At 36.2% G+C, this 17,473-nt stretch overlaps 3 protein-coding genes and 1 non-coding gene across 7 annotated transcripts in view; all 4 read right to left on the bottom strand.

The window, feature by feature from the left end:
* Positions 1–802: 802 nt before the first annotated feature.
* Positions 803–8,120, bottom strand: LOC107905759 (bromodomain-containing protein 3). 3 transcript variants are annotated; one of them, XM_016832506.2, is made up of 10 exons: positions 4,522–8,120; positions 3,881–3,917; positions 3,677–3,761; positions 3,540–3,585; positions 3,350–3,448; positions 3,023–3,091; positions 2,588–2,939; positions 2,319–2,467; positions 1,489–1,897; positions 803–1,380 (listed from the first exon to the last, which is right to left on the bottom strand). In XM_016832506.2, the coding sequence occupies exons 1-10, from the start codon at positions 4,984–4,986 to the stop codon at positions 1,118–1,120; spliced, it is 1,974 nt and encodes a 657-aa protein (XP_016687995.1). In that variant the 5' UTR covers positions 4,987–8,120; the 3' UTR covers positions 803–1,117. The 3 variants fall into 3 exon arrangements, with proteins under 3 accessions (XP_016687995.1, XP_016687996.1, XP_016687994.1); XM_016832507.2 differs by having other exon boundaries at positions 1,507–1,897; positions 4,522–8,119; XM_016832505.2 differs by having other exon boundaries at positions 803–1,897.
* Positions 7,590–7,653, bottom strand: LOC121230188 (small nucleolar RNA snoR101). The gene has a single exon (XR_005928135.1). It is a non-coding gene; the product is annotated as a small nucleolar RNA snoR101 (small nucleolar RNA).
* A 614-nt stretch (positions 8,121–8,734) lies between the features above and the next one.
* LOC107905762 (high mobility group B protein 2) lies at positions 8,735–10,853 on the bottom strand. Of its 2 annotated transcripts, XM_016832512.2 has the most exons (8): positions 10,282–10,515; positions 10,130–10,178; positions 9,916–10,023; positions 9,634–9,691; positions 9,499–9,543; positions 9,318–9,398; positions 9,108–9,203; positions 8,735–9,029 (listed from the first exon to the last, which is right to left on the bottom strand). In XM_016832512.2, the coding sequence occupies exons 2-8, from the start codon at positions 10,168–10,170 to the stop codon at positions 9,012–9,014; spliced, it is 447 nt and encodes a 148-aa protein (XP_016688001.1). In that variant the 5' UTR covers positions 10,171–10,178; positions 10,282–10,515; the 3' UTR covers positions 8,735–9,011. The 2 variants fall into 2 exon arrangements, with proteins under 2 accessions (XP_016688001.1, XP_040969646.1); XM_041113712.1 differs by having other exon boundaries at positions 10,130–10,853.
* A 144-nt stretch (positions 10,854–10,997) lies between these two features.
* Positions 10,998–17,473, bottom strand: part of LOC107905758 (Fanconi anemia group J protein) — a 14,953-nt gene continuing 8,477 nt past the window's right edge. The window contains exons 19-30 of the mRNA XM_041113713.1: positions 15,652–15,750; positions 15,380–15,424; positions 15,161–15,189; positions 14,962–15,083; positions 14,686–14,733; positions 13,719–13,843; positions 13,581–13,601; positions 13,319–13,470; positions 12,157–13,051; positions 11,976–12,047; positions 11,636–11,755; positions 10,998–11,537 (exon numbers count right to left, since the gene is read on the bottom strand). Coding sequence (XP_040969647.1) covers positions 11,517–11,537; positions 11,636–11,755; positions 11,976–12,047; positions 12,157–13,051; positions 13,319–13,470; positions 13,581–13,601; positions 13,719–13,843; positions 14,686–14,733; positions 14,962–15,083; positions 15,161–15,189; positions 15,380–15,424; positions 15,652–15,750 — 1,749 coding nt within the window. The 3' untranslated portion in view covers positions 10,998–11,516. The remainder of the gene's footprint in view (positions 11,538–11,635; positions 11,756–11,975; positions 12,048–12,156; positions 13,052–13,318; positions 13,471–13,580; positions 13,602–13,718; positions 13,844–14,685; positions 14,734–14,961; positions 15,084–15,160; positions 15,190–15,379; positions 15,425–15,651; positions 15,751–17,473) is intronic.

The raw sequence follows: 17,473 nt of genomic DNA, 5'->3' as shown, positions 1-17,473 counted from the left end.
TAAATAAATAACTAAAATAATTTTTTATAAAATTAGAGGACCAAATAAATTATTATATGGTCAAACTATTATTTTAATTTTACCTTTACCACAAAATAAGAGGACGAGCTTTCCAAAATATTTTTTAATTAAAATATTATAATTTTATAGTATTTAGTGTAATCTTGTAAAATATTATTTAATTAAACAAATTATTAGAACATTAATAATATTTTTGTAAGCAGACAAATTGTTACAAATATTTAATATTTTGTGTTATACGAATTACATAAAATATTTACCATTAACATAAATTATATGTTATATGTAATGGTGGAGTTGGTTAGACCTCGACATAAGTATACCTCGCAATGGCTCACATCTTGTCCATCAAGATACCAAGTCATACTTTCTGTATCTCGTCAAAGGACTATAATTTGCTAGAATACTTCGCTAATCATACGACAAATGGACTCTATCATGTCCTATCACAACCAACACAGGTAATCCTATTCGGATCTAATTTCCATAGCCATCAAAGACACATGGAGATTTTTGTATGGAAAACCATCATTTGTTGATATAGTTTTCCCAATGGTTAATACTAGATAACGGGCCACAATTTTAAAGAAATTTTAAAGACAACTTTATATGCACATGGAGATAATTATATATGCACACGTATATATAATTGCCATTTATATAACATCACTCAACCCCCCTTAGCAACCAGTTGCTCTCAATTTTGCATCAATTAGTTTAAGCATTACTTCATTGCTCCAAACATGAACATTTCATAATTCATGACATGAATGATATCTCGTACGTAATACCAGTAGTAGTATTGGTAACAATATTCATTAACAACTCAAAATATAACATGTTAGATACCGTATGTTGCATACAAATCTGTAATTTTTTAACCCTGTGAAAGAATTAGATATACCAATCTGTACAAAATCTCCCCTACAATCTGATCCTAAAGACTTCTTGAGGAACCACTACTCAACGGACCTTCCAATGAAGAAATGTAGTCAGTAAATTCGACCAAATCTTATCATCATATACAGGCGTACTTGACCTATACTACAATTAGCACATACAAGCCACATCATACGGAAATCGTGTTAGCTGATTATTAGAGCTGCAATGCTAAATCAGGGCGCTGGGGTGAACCAATTGGCACACTAGAACTAGGTGGACCCCGTGCCAGAAATCTCACATTAAGATCAGGAGCAAATGGAAGGAAATTCAGTTCATTATAGGAACTCCGCTGAAGCCCGACATTAGTTGCCGCCGCATGTGACACCATTTCAGGCTCCACAGCCATTGCATTTCCAGAATGTAAAGTGATTGAGCTATCTGCCAACTTGGCCTCTTTTGGAAGAAAATTACTAGCACCTGAAACCATGACAAGTGTTTGAGTCGGCACTGAAGTCTTTTCAGACAAGGAATTTACACAGTGTGTTACCAATCCCATTTGAGAGTAATAACCAAACCCAAACCCACCAATAGAACCATTGATACCCGAGTGTGGGACAAGACTTTGCTGAAACTGATGAGAAGGTGCAGAAGTCGAGTCATTTTGAGAAGTTAGGCCTACGACAGCTTCCATGTCTTCTCTACCTTGCAAAGGAAATCTACTTGCAGCAATGGAGTTTGAACCAGAAGTGGCTGTAGATAAAAATCTGCCAGGAGGGTTATCAGATAGAGAATTCAGAGTTCTCTGCTTATCAGATAAGGAAAATTGTTGCTGCTCAACTGTCCTGTTTTCTCCAACCCATCCAGGACCAAACTTGAGTCCACTAGGCAAAACACTTCCAATTTTCCTAGAAGCAATTTTCCACACAACAGGTCCAAGATTTGCAGCAAAACGTGCCAAGCTTGTAGCATAACCATTTTCCGCACTCAAACCAACCTGATAGACAATGAAAGGGGAAAAAAGGCTTACCATTTTCTGCAGTCAAACCAACTGATAAACAATACAATTGACCAAAATAAAATAGAGGGAGATAAAAAGAATTAGTCAATATAAGGGATTGAGCATTCTATTCTGCCACTGATCTGGATAGTTTTGTATTGTTCCCTCATAAACACTAGTTGTCAGAATATTCGAACATCCTTTTGGCTAGATATATAAACATATCAAACTACCAGTGCAAACCTTCCTGCACCACAACTTTGTATGCAGTTTATTAATAAACAAAAAGTTTAGGATTCCTTACCTGCACTCAATGAGTCTAGGGTCGACCACACATTCCAGCTATACAGATCATACAATAATCTTCTAACTAATGCATAAATAACCGTTATTGCCATCATACAAACGTAAAACACACCGGAATTAGTTGCTTCAATTCTCCATCCAAGGTGGAAAAGGTACGTTGCTCATGTCCAGAAGTCGATGAGTGGTTGTAGGTGTCACGCCTGTTCTCATCTACTGCAAAATGTTTCATCCCACACTTCATCACAGCCCTCACAACAGAAGCTACAAAATGAGAGAAAAATAGCTCAATATGAAATATAGAAAATATGTAGTAAATAACATTTCACATAAAAAAAGCTAAAGACTTAAGGATATGCATATAAAGTCAGATAAATACCAAACCTGGAAATTCATTCTCCCATTCAGATGAACAAATGGCGTGATTTTCTTTGCTAGGAGAACCCCAGGAGGGCCTGATGAATGCATCAGCAGGCCGTAGCTTGAGGGAATTAGGTCCTTTCCTCAAATTGTAAGTGTTTGAAAGAATGGAAGCATCTCGTCCAGCAGCTAGAGTTGCACCTGAGGAGCACTCGGAACCAACATGGTCAATAGATGACGATGAAACCAATGACTTTTTGAGGCTCTTTCCAGGTGGCCTTCCTCTCCTCACAACTTTCACTTGTGGTTCACCTTCATCACTATCTTGCCTCAAATTTTCAAAGTCCTTTCTAGCCAGCTCTTGCATTGATCGTGCCTAACCAACCAATCCAAACGTTTAAAATAACAGATACAACAGTATCATGACAAAGGAATAATTCAATTGAGACCTAGACAAACCTGTCGAAAGTAAATTGTATCTGGTGCATTATACTGCATTGCATTTGAGCATATTAGGAAAACATCAATCTGCATGAATCAAACTCACAAATTTTCAGTTAAACATCAAGTATCATTCCAGTTAAACAACACAATCTTGACTCGGCATATACATTTTCTACAAAAACACACAAATCAACCAGAGAAAATAACATCAGAAACTTGATCAGCATTGACGGTAATGCAGTCAAACAACTTAATTGGCCTTCTGTCTCCACCATGTCAGAGGGAAGCCAGCTAGGTGAGCATTGTATCCACATTAGCAAAGAGAATGCTTGCAAAACAAACCTCAAATTGTTCCAAGGTAGTATAAGCTCCCTCATCAAGTTTTTTCCTGACTGTCGAAAAGTCCATTGGATGTGCAATAATGTCATGGTAATCTGGAAGCTGAATCAAGACCAATCCAATATTATATCAGGAACCATGATTTCACTTTTCAGTAAGCTAGATTTATGCAAGAATGAAAAACAAAATGCACCTCTTCCGAATCTACTGGCTCAGAGAATACCCCAAAAGTGTCTTTCCTGGAAGTAGATTAAGTAAAAACGATCAAAACCCATCAAAAGGAAGACTGGATAAGAATAAAAAATCAAATGAACCAAAAATAACAAATACTTTTGGAGCCTGTCAAGAATGAAGACCAACAACTTTTGGTCTGGCAAAGGCGTCGTGGGGGTGGGGCCAGGCTCCACCGGTGACCCTGTCCACACATATATATGAAACAAAATTAATATAGTTACCACAACCCAACACTTTATTTTTTTTTTAAAGAATTCCCAGAAATGCCTTTTTTGCAAGAAAATCGAGATAGAAATATACCATGAAGTGTGTCCGTCACTTTCGGTAACTTTTCTCCCTGTGAATAAGAAAAACTCTTGTATCAAAAACAAACATATATTTATCTAACTCCCAAAATAAATAAATAAATAAACAAAGTATTAAAAGAGATATTTGCGTTTATTTTTGAAGAATCACTGAGGAAAAGTTACAGTAAAAAGCTACAACAATGCAAAGGAAGTACCGAAAAAAAACTTTTTAGTAATTATTAAAGAAAAGAAAAGAAAAGACAAAACTGAAGCTTTACAGACATGGTGGTCTGTGCATCTATTATTTTGCACAAAAATAAAGGGTTAAATGCAAGATAATAAATAATAAAACAATAATGGAAAATTAGTAAATCAGGAAAGAAAAGTATGACAAACTGTGTTCAATCCAACTCGAAGTATTGCCAAAATTCAAAAAAGTTGAAACAATAACCGATTAAAAAAAGGTACATGACTTGGTCAAACGCGTTCATTCATCTCCGTTGCAATCATAAAATTTCGGCGCACGAGAAACTAAAAATATGAACCCTAAAATAAAATATCCAATTAAAGTAGGAAAATCATCTTTTGTTTCTGTTTCAAAAACAGGACTTTTGAAAACCCGCGACTCCTATATATTAATGTATGACTAATCACCATTTCATAAGATCCAGGATTGGCGTTGGTAAACTTGCGACGCTTGAGTGACGAGTCGGGACCGTCACCATCCGCATTTGAGTCGGACCCATAGGAGGCCGAATTGGGCGCCGAAGGAAGCGGATAATGCTGATGATTACGAGAAGAATTGAAGCCTAGCAATGGTTTATGCTTCTTCTCTAGGCGTTCGTCATCATCATCGTTTCCTCCGGAAATCCAGCCGGGAACAGGGGAGTCACCCTTGAGATTGGGATGGCGGCGAGCGGATCGGTGGTTCGAATTTATAGAAGAATTAGGGTTTATCAGATTAGGGGTTTTTTGTAGAAGCGATGGCGGTTGCTGCGGCTTCTGAGGTTGTTGTTGTTTGAGAGAGCGTTTTTGGAGTTCTAAGAGAGAGGGCCTTCCCTTCTTCTTCTTCTTCTTCTTCCTTGTCTCCGATGACATATCGCCACCATCACCTCTCATTGCTTTCTCTTTTTCTCTCAATACAACCTTTAGGCTACTGTTCCATTTTTTGTTTTTATTAGAAACACTGGCGAAGAGAGAGAGAGAGAGAAGGTACAGGATTACATGCCAGCATGGAGGGGAAAGTCACGTGATATGAATGGATATTCGCGAGTCCAATACTCACGTAAATAGTAATACCTGCAGCCTGCAAACCATTTAGTTTGTGCCTTGCCAATCAAATTCATCACATAATCAGATAGTATAATCGAAGAAACCCCTAAATCATTTAAGTTGGTTTTTTTATTTTAGCCCAATTAAATTACAATACTTTTTCCATCCATAAAACATCAACTCAAAATTTTACTTTAAATAAGTATAATTAGACCTTTCATAATTAAAACTAAAACAACATATAGAGTGCCGGAAACTAGTAGTAATCAACCAATGTAACCAAAAAAAAAAAGGAATGCAAATAGCTCTACTATAACACACCATAAATTGTGAAGCATCATATCTTATGTACATTATCCCTGCTTGCCATCCCATTCAAGGCTAATGAAAGAAAAAAGAATCCTAACCAGCCAATAAATTTTAATATGCCAAATCCCCAGGACTATTATGCATCATCTGCAATAAAAATTCCTTTCGCTCCTCAGCTCCCAGCGTTTGCAATAAGGAAATTATATGCCCTATGTTCACTAATTCTGCAAATACTTCCTGCTCTGAGTAAACACGTAGTTGTCCTCTCTCGGCTATAACATTCCCCTCCCTGATTGCTTCTGCAACATCTTTAATTGCTTCCCTTATGCTTTTTAAACTCCCTTTCAAATACTCAACTGTTGTCGCCTTTCGTTTTTTCCCTTTCAATGATGTTGCTGACTGGTATCATTCGTGTCTTTTTCCTCCATACTTGCACCAACTACATCTTGCAAAGGGATACCATCAAATACTCGGCCACCTATTGAGCAGCCCAATTGACCCCTTTTAGCTCCTTACCTCTGCTCTCTATCTTTAGCAAAAAGCATCACAAGCATGTCATAATTAGCAATTCTTGTAATCATCCATTTTTTTTGCATCAGGTTTTGACTGACAAACAAGACAGCACGAACTGGAAATTAGTTCCGTAATAACCAAGCACAAGAAGCAGATAACTTGGACAAGAACATTTTACCAACCTTCGCAAGTGCTTTCCATAGTTCAGGCTTAGCAGTCCACATTTTAGTGTCTGGACTCCAAGCAAAACCACTTCTGCAATTGAAAAGGTCGTAACACTCATAAAAGCTATGCTTCAGAGTCTTTAGACGATTTTTCAGGAGGCCATTCTCAATGGGGATCCCAATCTTTTCATGCAATTCATTCGCCATATTTTCATATGGCATTGTAGTGAAGACTCTATCAATCCTGTTTCCCAAACTCTGTTGGTGCAAGAGAGCATCAATGAGGACATCATCCATAGGCTGTGTCTACTTCAACACATTCCTCTTATTCACATTAATATTCTCAGATTTACCCATTATTCTTACGTGCATTGTAATAAGATGTTAGCCGTGAAAGCAATTGAAGGCATTATGTTCGCCTAAAGATAGGAAAGAATCAACTATAACCAGGCAATCTGAAGATAGGAAAGAATCAGCACCATAAAAAAATAGCATATGGAGGATGCATTCAAATTGACAAAAAAGAAACATGGTTCCCTCTAAAAGAAACCGAAGTGCACCCTTAGAAATCGGCATTTCCAGAATGCCCATTATTTATTTTAGAAACTGATGTTTTTCCTGAAGTGGTAGCAATGGGATTCGTGCACTTTACATAACCCAAGTTGAACGATTATAATTTTATATCTTCATTGACAACTCATTATTCAGTCTGTGGACTAAGCATTAATTGTCAAAAGAGTACAACATACTACTAGAGAAGAAAAGTAAACATACACTAGCAAAATGCGAGTAACCTACTTCTCAAAAAAGGTGTGTCATCTAGCTACTTTTGTAGAAGTATTTGACGAATTAATTTGATATTTGAACTCATCAAGATAAACACAAATGAAAAGGCTTCCTTTACATGGATATAGGGTCATCTTTTAGGCTTTGCTTGGTAGAGTGGAAAGAAAATTAGAAAGATGGAAATTTGAAAGGGTAGAAAACTAGAAGGATGGAAAATATAAATTTCTTTGCATAGGTGTGCTTAGTAGAAAGATGGAAAAATGAAAAGAAAATTACTTTTTCTTTCTGTCCATTGCTTGGTAGAATTGAAAAATGGAAGGAAAGAAAATAGAACATTTGAAAAATGCATAAGTTTGAACTAGCATATACATGGATTGTTTTTTATGCATTAGGATGGAAAATGATCATCTCTCTTATTTTCTTTCCTTGTAATTTTCTTCCCAACTAAGCACACTCAAAATTTATTTTCTTCCACTTTTCCATTCCCTACTCCTATACCGTCACATTTTCACCCAACTAAGCACATCCTTATTGCCATTGCTCTAGAATTTGTGCAACAAGGCACACTAACAGCAAAGCAGATCAAAGAATTATTTTCTTTTAAAAAAAGAAAACAATATACTAGAAAGACGAAAGAAAATATTCTATTGTAATTTGTAATATGCAGTGCAATGAAAGCGCATCAGCAGATATACTTCTCAACAGGTGAGCTCACCAGAAGTTCAGAAATCAAGTGTAAGCATCATGCGCCCTAACTTTGCACCACAATTTTCAAGTCATAACAACATTTTAAATGGGTTCCATCATTTCTCCTCTACCCGCCACCAAGAACTAAATGAAAAATAATCAAAAGATTGCATCACCATTTTTACACGGTGAGCCAATGACTCAAAACTGAGAACACAAATCTAGAATCCTTTTAGAGGACTGACCAAATATATGGTTAGCTAGTAAGAGTAGCACTTTAATAAACAACGGTCACTCATCAACACTGTTGAATCACTGCATCGCAATTTCTTCCCTCGATATTTCTTGAGAGCCAGAAGGACGAAACCCCAACTATAAACAACCGTGCACTCTTTAGCAAGGTTTGTTAGCAAATCGAATTTAAGAAACCCAAATTCCGAAAATCGCAGGTAGTGAGGGTCAGGTAATAACAATAACAACAATAATAGGTGAAAAAAAAATCAGAAAATAAGAGCATAACGAAATGAAAGGATTAATGAATGAAAGAAAACCTGTTAAGGACTGGAGAGGGCGAGCTGATCCTCCGTCTTCGTCAACTGGAAATTGATGTCTGGCAGCGGCAGGCTGCATCCAGTGGACTGGGAAACCGGTAAAAAATCACATTACGTTAGTGGTCTTTCCGTTAAAACAATATATGGTATGTACCATATTTGCTACTGCTCTCGTAAGGCAGCTCATTTTTCTCAACCTGATTTTGTCTCCTTTTTAGTGAAAATTCCAAAATTAACGAAAACCAAGAAAATAAAATACGATACAGTACAATTATTATGCTTTATTCCCACCCCCACCCCCCACTTTTGCCAAGGTTTCAAATTCAGATGTGACACGTTAATCGCCGAACTAAAATATTTGTTTGAATAGAGTACCTTATGTCAATAAAAATGCTTAATAACCTGCTATAAACATCGTCTTTTAATGTTTTTTTTTCAGAGTTAGTAACATTGGAACACTTAATTCTAATTTAATTTAATATAATATATAATAAAAAAAACCTCGGTCGGCCTTTGACCAAATTCTAACTAATTAGAAGAAAATAAAGAAACAAAATCAGTTTTACGTAATCACAAAACATAAAATATATTAACGCATCAACTTCATCATCTAAAAAGGATATGTTTACAAGCCATTCTTCAACGTTAGAATCAAAAGTACAATTTTGAGGCTATTAATTTCTTAAAGGTCGAAAGAAACTAAGAGGATTAAGAGGTACAATTTTTTTTTCCCTTTAAATGACATGCATATGCCCATCTAGAGAGAATAACATGGGAACATCAAAAGCATTAACATATAACCAATTAAGCACCAGCCTATACTCGTTATGCTATATCTCCTCCAACAAGTCTTCCTTCCTTCTTAGTCATCATCTTCTTCCTGCATTTTAATATAGAAGTTCAATAACCAACTCGATCAGTAACAACAATAAAAGGAAAACAAAATATTGCAACTCACCTCTCCGCTGCCTTCTTCATCGTCCTCATCCTCCTCATCATTCACCTCAGACACTGACTTCTCAGACTCCGACTCTTCTTCTTTGGGAGCCTCAGTCTGGAATCCAAAAAGGAAAAAAAAAATCATGAACTATAAACAGCCCTAACAGAAACTTTAAGCTCATTAAACAAGAAAAAAAATACAATTTAACTTAGAAATAAAGGAAACTACCTGTCTCTTAGTGTAGGCTTTCATGTTCTTTTCATACTCGACCTTTCGCTTCTCTGCCTTTGCTATATAAGGTGCTTTTTCCTAAATGTTTTTAATAATTACGATTGTTAAGTTAATCAGAAAATAGATTTGTGTGCTTTTACAGATTTTTAACGATGAACAAACAAAAAAATTTACTTACAGCATCAGACAAGCTCTTCCATTTATCTCCACCAGCTTTGCCCACCTAAATTTGACCACAGAAGAGAAGTAGAACCGAGGGAAACAATTCTATGGCTTTAAAAAAGAAGAAATAAAAATTATAATTCATGCTTACAGCAGCGACAGATTTGTTTTTTGGGTGTTCCTTCTTGTATTGCTCACGGAACTCCTCCCTGAAGATCAAGAAATGAAAATTACCGAATTGGATAATAAAATGACAGTAAGTCAACGAAACTTCTCGAAGCTTGAAATTAGCTTTGACCATAAAAAGGATCATTCAATTCACCTCGTCGATCGGCGTTTTTACGAAGAATAGAAACGCCAGAGCTTTCCTTGAAACCAAAAATATATAAAGAAAAAAAACCTACATATACAGGATAGAATTTTGAATGATTACATGAAAACGAAGAAGGCACTAGCAGGCCTCTTTGGCTTGTTTGGATCCTTAGCCGCCTTCCCCGATTTCTTTCCAGCTTTGGCGCTAGATTTCTTGTTCACGGCGAGCCTATCGACAAATCAGAGAATAAAGTCAACGCATAAGAAACGTCATCCTCATCTAGATCTGAAATCTTAGAACAATCGATACGAAGAAGATAAAAGAAAAAACGAACCTAGAGCCCTTAGTATCTGACTTGGATTTACCTCCCTTCATGTTGTATCCTGCAATTAAGATCGCAGATCAGGAAAAAGCCACTAAAATCGACAGGAAGCCGAAAAAGTTGTAGGAAAATGATGAATAGCAAGGAAGGGCAAGGGGGAATACCTGATTGGTGAGGTAGGGTTAGGGTTGATGTGAAAGGGGGAGGGGGGAAGAAAGAGAACAGAAAAGGAAAGGACAAAGATTAAGTGGCAAATTAAAAATCAATTGCGCTGTCAATCCAAAAAAAAAAATCTCACTTTGCACTGGAAATGAAAATTGAGAGGATGAGGCTGGGTTGACGTTGGGCTTTGAGCATTGGGCCGAAATTTATGATTTCAACAGGGTTCGATCAATTCAACCCAACTGGACTTGATAGAGCCTTCGTGTTTCATCATGCGTCCAGTATTCTTGGTCTAATACCAAAAATGGATGGTTTATGTATTGTATTTGTTCAATACGTATAACCAACAGAGTCATGAGTCATGATGCGTCTAAATTTAATAATGTCAATGTCCAACTAGAGCAATTTTTTTATGCTAGCTTCTTTTATCATGCATCCACTCCAGTAGGTTTGATCAGCCCTTTTCCATTTCTTTTGCTTTGACTTTGAGTTTGGCTTTGCGCTTTATGATCAGCCACAAGAGTGGTTTTTTGTAATAAAACTTCTTTTTATTTTTACCGCAAAACTAATTTATGTTTCATACATAATTGACATCCTTTATTAATAAATTTAAATAACTGTTAGAATGTCTAATCTCTATATTAGTCTTCTAGGGATATTTAACAAAATATCTGTATATCATTAACTGTCAATGTATAAATATATACACTAACAGTAGTAAATATAAACCCATATTAAAACATATATTAACTTTTCTAGTCTATAATTAACAACTGACTGAAACCTCAATTCTGGTTTGCTTATAAAGAAAAGATCATAAGCAGCTAGCTAAAAATGCTACGTTCCGGTATTTACAAAGTCATTAAACCAATGGCTCGGGTTTAGTAATACATCGTCTCAAAAAAAAATCCGAAGTCAAGTCGGTCATCCATCGAACCTGGATCTGTGAAAACAAAATAGATGAAACCAAAACTAAAACGCCCCAAAAAAATGTACATATATGTCCTATTAAACGGACAGGACAGCAATCTCAGCTTCATAAATTAGACTTGGATATGGTAAGTCCATAATTTCTGCTGGCTTGCTCTAAGGTATTTTATCAGACTAAAAAATACTTAACTCACCAAATGTACATCTCCCTAGTCACCCCACCCCCACACCGGGAGCATCTCACCAATGGAGGGTTTCAGAAAGAACAAATTTGACTTATGTGCAACTGACATGTTCATGCCCAACACTATTTCTTGGAAAGTTTTAGCTGCAACATAATAAATATAAAATTAAAATTAAAAATAAATTAGGTTTTAGAATAGACAGAATATCTTTGTGATTAAAAGCTCCGCATTTTTGTCTAACCTTCGATTTTGTAGTCCTCCATCCTCCCAAGTCTGTTTGCTTGGGAGAATATGCAAATTTTTCAATGGATTTTAAAATGGTAGTCTTCTTTGTGCTTGAGCCATTCACCTGTAGCAAATCCTATAAAAATGTGTTAAATCCTATGGATAGGTTTTTAGCAAAGCATCGGCATGTAATATTGCGCCTGAATTTTGCATGATTGCTAAGTGGATAAAGGCAAACCTATAGAATTTCAGCTCATTTTATCCTTAATATTCCCAGTTGTCTTAGTATCATGGCATATTCGAAAAAGACAAAGGTCAATGGTAGAAGAATCATTAGGCCCAGTATTACAACATACCTTATCCTTTGCTGCCTGGTCCCCTGCTGCTTCAGAATGTCCAATTACCACACTTCCATGGTAAAGCATTATCTGCAGATGAAAAAGTATGTTTCAGAAGAGCATTTTTAAAATAAGAGTACGACAATGAAGAATCGCAAAAAAATGCATAGTTCTGAGACATAAGGTTGCAAGAACCTACCTTGTTTAGTAACTGCACATTCTTTTCATCAGCAGCTTTGATTTGCACACCAAGACAATTGTTAGGGTTACTGCAGAAGGGGCAAAAGACCTTTTTGAATACACACCCGTCTTCTTCACGCCAAGTGCCCTGTTCTCGATCACCTTCAAGAGTTCCATTGCAAAGTCTTGGATCAACTGATGAAATATCGGTTACTATAACTGGTACAGTTGGTGGCGTATTTGAATCACAAGAAGTTAATCTCTCTTCGAAAAGAGATAACAAGTAGACTTTTGAGGACACAGTCAGTGAGAAACTGAGATACAAATTATTTTCAGGGCGACCTAAAGGACTTCTGCAGAGTAAACAGAAAATCTGTAATCTTTTATCCATAACCGGAATAGTATTACCAGTTGCTAATGGCCGTGGAACATTTGTCTCCTTAGGATAATCGTTTTCAGCTGAACTAGTTTCAAAACCAAAATCAATTCTGCGAAGCATATCTCCATTGGTTAGTCCCTCAAAATTCGTGGAACCTGGAATTTGAGCAGAAATATCACTGTTTTCTTCATCGACAAGGTTAATAAAAGTTGAACTTATGGGTTTCCTCCTTTTTTGCATATATGAACAAACACTAAGATTCAATGGTGCGTTCTGATCCGCATCCTTTCCAGGGGTGATTGTTGATTCAAAAACAGAAGGAACTTCGTTCGGGCTTGTTGAAGACATTGGATGAAACAGAAATTGATCCGGAGAGTTGATTGAGGCCTGAATTATAGTTGAACCAGAGTTAGCATCCTTGGTTACGGAACCTGGACTAGCTACACAGATACCAGCATTGACAACTGGCGTTTCCTTGACCACGAGCAAATCTTGATCTTCGTTGGAGAACGTCATAGTTGAAGCCTCAAAACACCTGCAAGAGGATGATTGATTCCAAGTCAATAATACTAGTTTGATGTTTCAAGTTCTTAAAAACACTAGTTATGTATGGTTAGATGAGTAAGAATATAAAAAATAGTCCAAAAGCAAATGATAAAACAACAGAAATCTCCTAAAAATGATGCATCCAGTTTTACTACACCGCGATGCACCAGTGAGGTGGTGAGGTGGCATGCACAAGCATATAGTTTGCTACCATTACATTTCAGCTTCAAAGTACAGAATAGATGTCAGTCATTACCCTGAATCTTTTGGTGAGTTGCATTCTAGATCAACACATTCAGTGCAGGTCTTCTCGTCCTTATCTGCTTGAACACTTGTCTGAGCTGCAATATCACTTTGAGGCTTCATTTGGGGAAAAGTGGTATCATATTTTGCCAAAGAAGATAGTTGCTGTCCACCAATGAATAGACAGGTTAAGTTTCAAATTTCTCTCTGGAAATCCTCAGCTCTGATCCATAGAAGGGAAAATCTTCATTAAAGTTCGAGTTCATATTACAAACCTTGTTCTTGGAAACCAAGTCCTGCAAACAAGTGAAGCCAGAGAAAAGACCTTATGTAACACCATTAGACCACAGTCCATGCACAAGAAAACCAAACAGTCTAAAAAGAAAGGAGATATTAATAAACTCAAAACGGACCTTGACTTCTCTGAAAAAGGATCTCAGCTCGTCCAATGACTTCTCAAAACTTCCATACATTCTAATGGATGGCCTTAGCCACTTCGAAATATGTGCTCTATTCTTTTCATCCTGAAAACGCCAATCTGATCACAAAAAACCATTTCCATTTAAATATGCATTAAAAAGAAAAGGGGAGAATTACTATCATTTTCCTGATGTTATGAAGAACATTACCTCAAATGCAGCAAAATATCACAAGCCATATTTTAATTAAATAACTATATGGCATCAGACTGTTATACTGCTGAACTTTGGTATGAAAGCATCTAATAGAAGACTCTAAGGAAGTGCAGCTACTAGCTAATAGTAACATCTGCACATTTCTAGGGGCATTACTTCACATATTTATACAAGTTTGATGCTTTGGTACAATCAAGTAGAGCTGACAAAATTCTCCAGAAAAAGAAATAGGGAATTCTCAGAAGCTAAAGATTTGTTTTACTTGCCCTGCACAACTCATCCTAGCCAAAATATGCACAAAGCAAAACTAGAAAACAGTTCTAGACTTAACCCAAACCGAACTGGTTATCATAATATATACATTTAATTATCCATGAAGTAGCAACGACCAGATGCCTATGAATCTCACTAGAGGCAATGCAATAAACCATCAATGAATAATCTGTTTCATATAAAAGATTACCCTAGTCCACATCTTATCCTATCCATCTACGTTTTTGGGAAGAGCGTTGCTCTCTTCCATATCTGCTCACCCAGCAGACAAATAGTGAACTATCACAAGTCCATGGCACAAGTGGTAATTTGTGCAAGGGATTAGACATTGGCCACAAAGATGTTCCCTTATATATTCATTTGATAGTACGTTGTGTGATTTATCAAAAAAAAAAGTTAGTAAGTTGTGTGATGTTAGAATTTTATATTCAGAAGCTTGTGTAATAGCTAAAACCAAATCCAAATTGATTACCTAGTAGGATGATGGCTCCATAATCATATCTATGGCGTATACAGCGCCCTGCATAGTAAAAAAGTAGTCATTGAATAACACCATTGAACTGAAGAAAGTTCTTTTTCCTTTTTTTTCAAGGGGAGATTTAGGAAGAATATATGTAATCAACCATCTGTATATAACCAAAATATCATGCAAATACTTGGACTTAATGTATTATCAAATCACATAATAAACAGTGCAAGAAGAATGAGCAAATGAATAAACTAGAAGCTGGAAATTTACAGGACATACCAAGAGCTTGATTTAGAGCTCTGAAGGCTTGCTGGCAGTACCACTCATTTCCACTCAGAAGGTTTTTAGATGATCTGTAAGTATTATTATATTTCTTCTTTAACTCGATCTGTTTATCATTTCTGCAAAGTCTATAGGAGTCAGAAATCAAGAAAAATAAAATTTTTGTCTGGAAACATCATCATGTGAGAATACATACATATTCGGGAAGGGAATGCCAACAGCTATCTTAGATAGTCAAGAATGACAATTAGTTAGCAATCATACTACAAAATATGCCTTTGTGCTTTTAAAGGCACAGACAAACAGCAGATAATCTTAAGAAAAATGAACACAGGTGATCAGTGGGCAGAAAGCACCAAGTTAGTGACTGAAATATATGAAAAGGACCAAAACCTCAAAGCAATCAAAAGGATACAACCACCCTAGCATTATCATCAGAAAAATCTATGCCTTCTGACACCTGCAAAGAATAGAAATCAACTTTTAATGAACTGCATAAATGCATTTCCACCATGAAAAAGTGCCAAGACATAAGACATTAAAAATTGCATTTCCACTAATTAGTCCAAATAGGGACCAAATTGACCAAGCCTATGGAATAAATATAGTGACAATTGGATTGCACTGTCCCCAACTAGACAATGAAATTAATCCCTTAAAAAAAGTCTCCTGCCAGTCAAGATTTACCTTTCCTCGGAAAACTGCAAGAAAAGCCGCCCCTCTGGGGCTAGTAACTTCTGCAGACTCAATCACATTGTCATCTGTTCTTTTTATCCTTCTCCTTTTCTGAAGAACAGGTTTCTTGACTGAGATACTGAATTATAATAACCTTTCAGAACAGTCTCAAATTCTTCCTGATCACCCCTCTTGGCTCTGCACAGACACCATTAGATCAGATTTCCAATCCAATAAGAGATATCTGAGAATGAACATATGAGTTATAAACACCGAGCATATCAGGCCATTTCCAACATCCATACAAAGGGCCAGGCAAATGTGCATAGAAACAGTTTTAAATAGCAATTCCTAACAAGAAAATTAATGATTGCAACCACATTAGATCTAGGGAGGGATAAAATATGTATTACCAACAAAAAGGGGCTTTCGTGCTTTAAGTTGAGACCATTGGCCTGTGTTATGCCAACGATCACAAGCTTCTTCATCAGCTTGTAACTTGGGAAGAAATCAGACAGCCACCTGGAACAATCTTGAAAATTTCTTCCAAGGATTTGCCAAGTGAGTCCTGCAGAAGGAAAATTTCAGATGTACAAATGTCAAAAATAATTATTTCTCACTCAAACAAAAAATGAAAAAAAAATCCAATATACCTGGAAAGCATATTGATCCGCTGTTTTGTAACTTGCATCCAATTGGTAATTGTCTGGCCATGGGAGATTACAGCAGACCATACCTGTAACAGAATAGCTGATAACTCATAATTGAAATGAAGTGGAAATAAGAATCATAAGCATGAGGCAAATAAAACTTATACCTGGGATTTGATATCAATAACATGAGGAGCCTCCAAACAGTTTCCAAACTGCACGCCAAGTTCAGATGAGAAGGAGTTCATTGGCGATATGTCCTAGATTATAGAATTAACAAAATTACAGGTGGAAAACACTATTTGGAAATACAAGTGAGCCCAAAGAAACCAGTAAATGGAAAAGACAAAAGAATTATTTGAGAACCTTCCCTAAATTGCATCACATTATCAGGCATCATAAATGGCAAGTTTCTTCAGAAAGGATAGCAACCTATGGGATGATGTCAATATTATGTGTCAATTAGATATACAAAGATCTTCCAAAGAAAGATTCTTTCCAGATAGGTAGAAGCAGTTAATGGCTTTGACTTGGCTATAAACTTGCAAAAAAATTTGGAGACGATATTTCAAGGTTGCACAAAGCTGAACATACTTTTTTATGATGCATAGAAGGTTCATTGATGCAAGGCAAGCAACTGAAACATTCAAATAAGGACCATTCTTACCCAGAAGTTAAGATGACTGATAATGAAAGATCAGATACATCTCTGAATACAACGACGGGTTCAAGCACCACAAACCTAATGAACATGTCCAACTGCCAGAAGCATTTTCTGCATGCAAAACAATATCAGTAACCTTTCTATTTTAATCGAAAGAGCAGAAAACATATGGCATAACAAAAACTGAGTTCTCTTGAGAAACTTTTTAACTATTATAGCACTGAAGGGAACAAATAACAATTAAAACAAACAGCAAAATTCCAAATTCATGCTTATTATTATGTAAATTCTTTGTAAGCTATGAAACTTGACTCTGACATAAATGTAAGACAACATATCCCATTCACTATATTAATATGGATGAAATTCTCCCTGAAAGTTACTCATGCATGACAATGATACTGTTTGCCTGAAAATTAAGAATAACAATGGATAGTGTAAATTTGGATATTCTTAAACATCCAATTTGGTTTTTGCATATTAAAATCAACAAATTTAAAGCATATGCAAATATTAACCC

This window comes from Gossypium hirsutum, chromosome A05 (genome assembly GCF_007990345.1).
Source record: "Gossypium hirsutum isolate 1008001.06 chromosome A05, Gossypium_hirsutum_v2.1, whole genome shotgun sequence".
NCBI lineage: Eukaryota > Viridiplantae > Streptophyta > Magnoliopsida > Malvales > Malvaceae > Gossypium > Gossypium hirsutum.
This window is presented reverse-complemented; position numbering and strand designations above follow the sequence as displayed.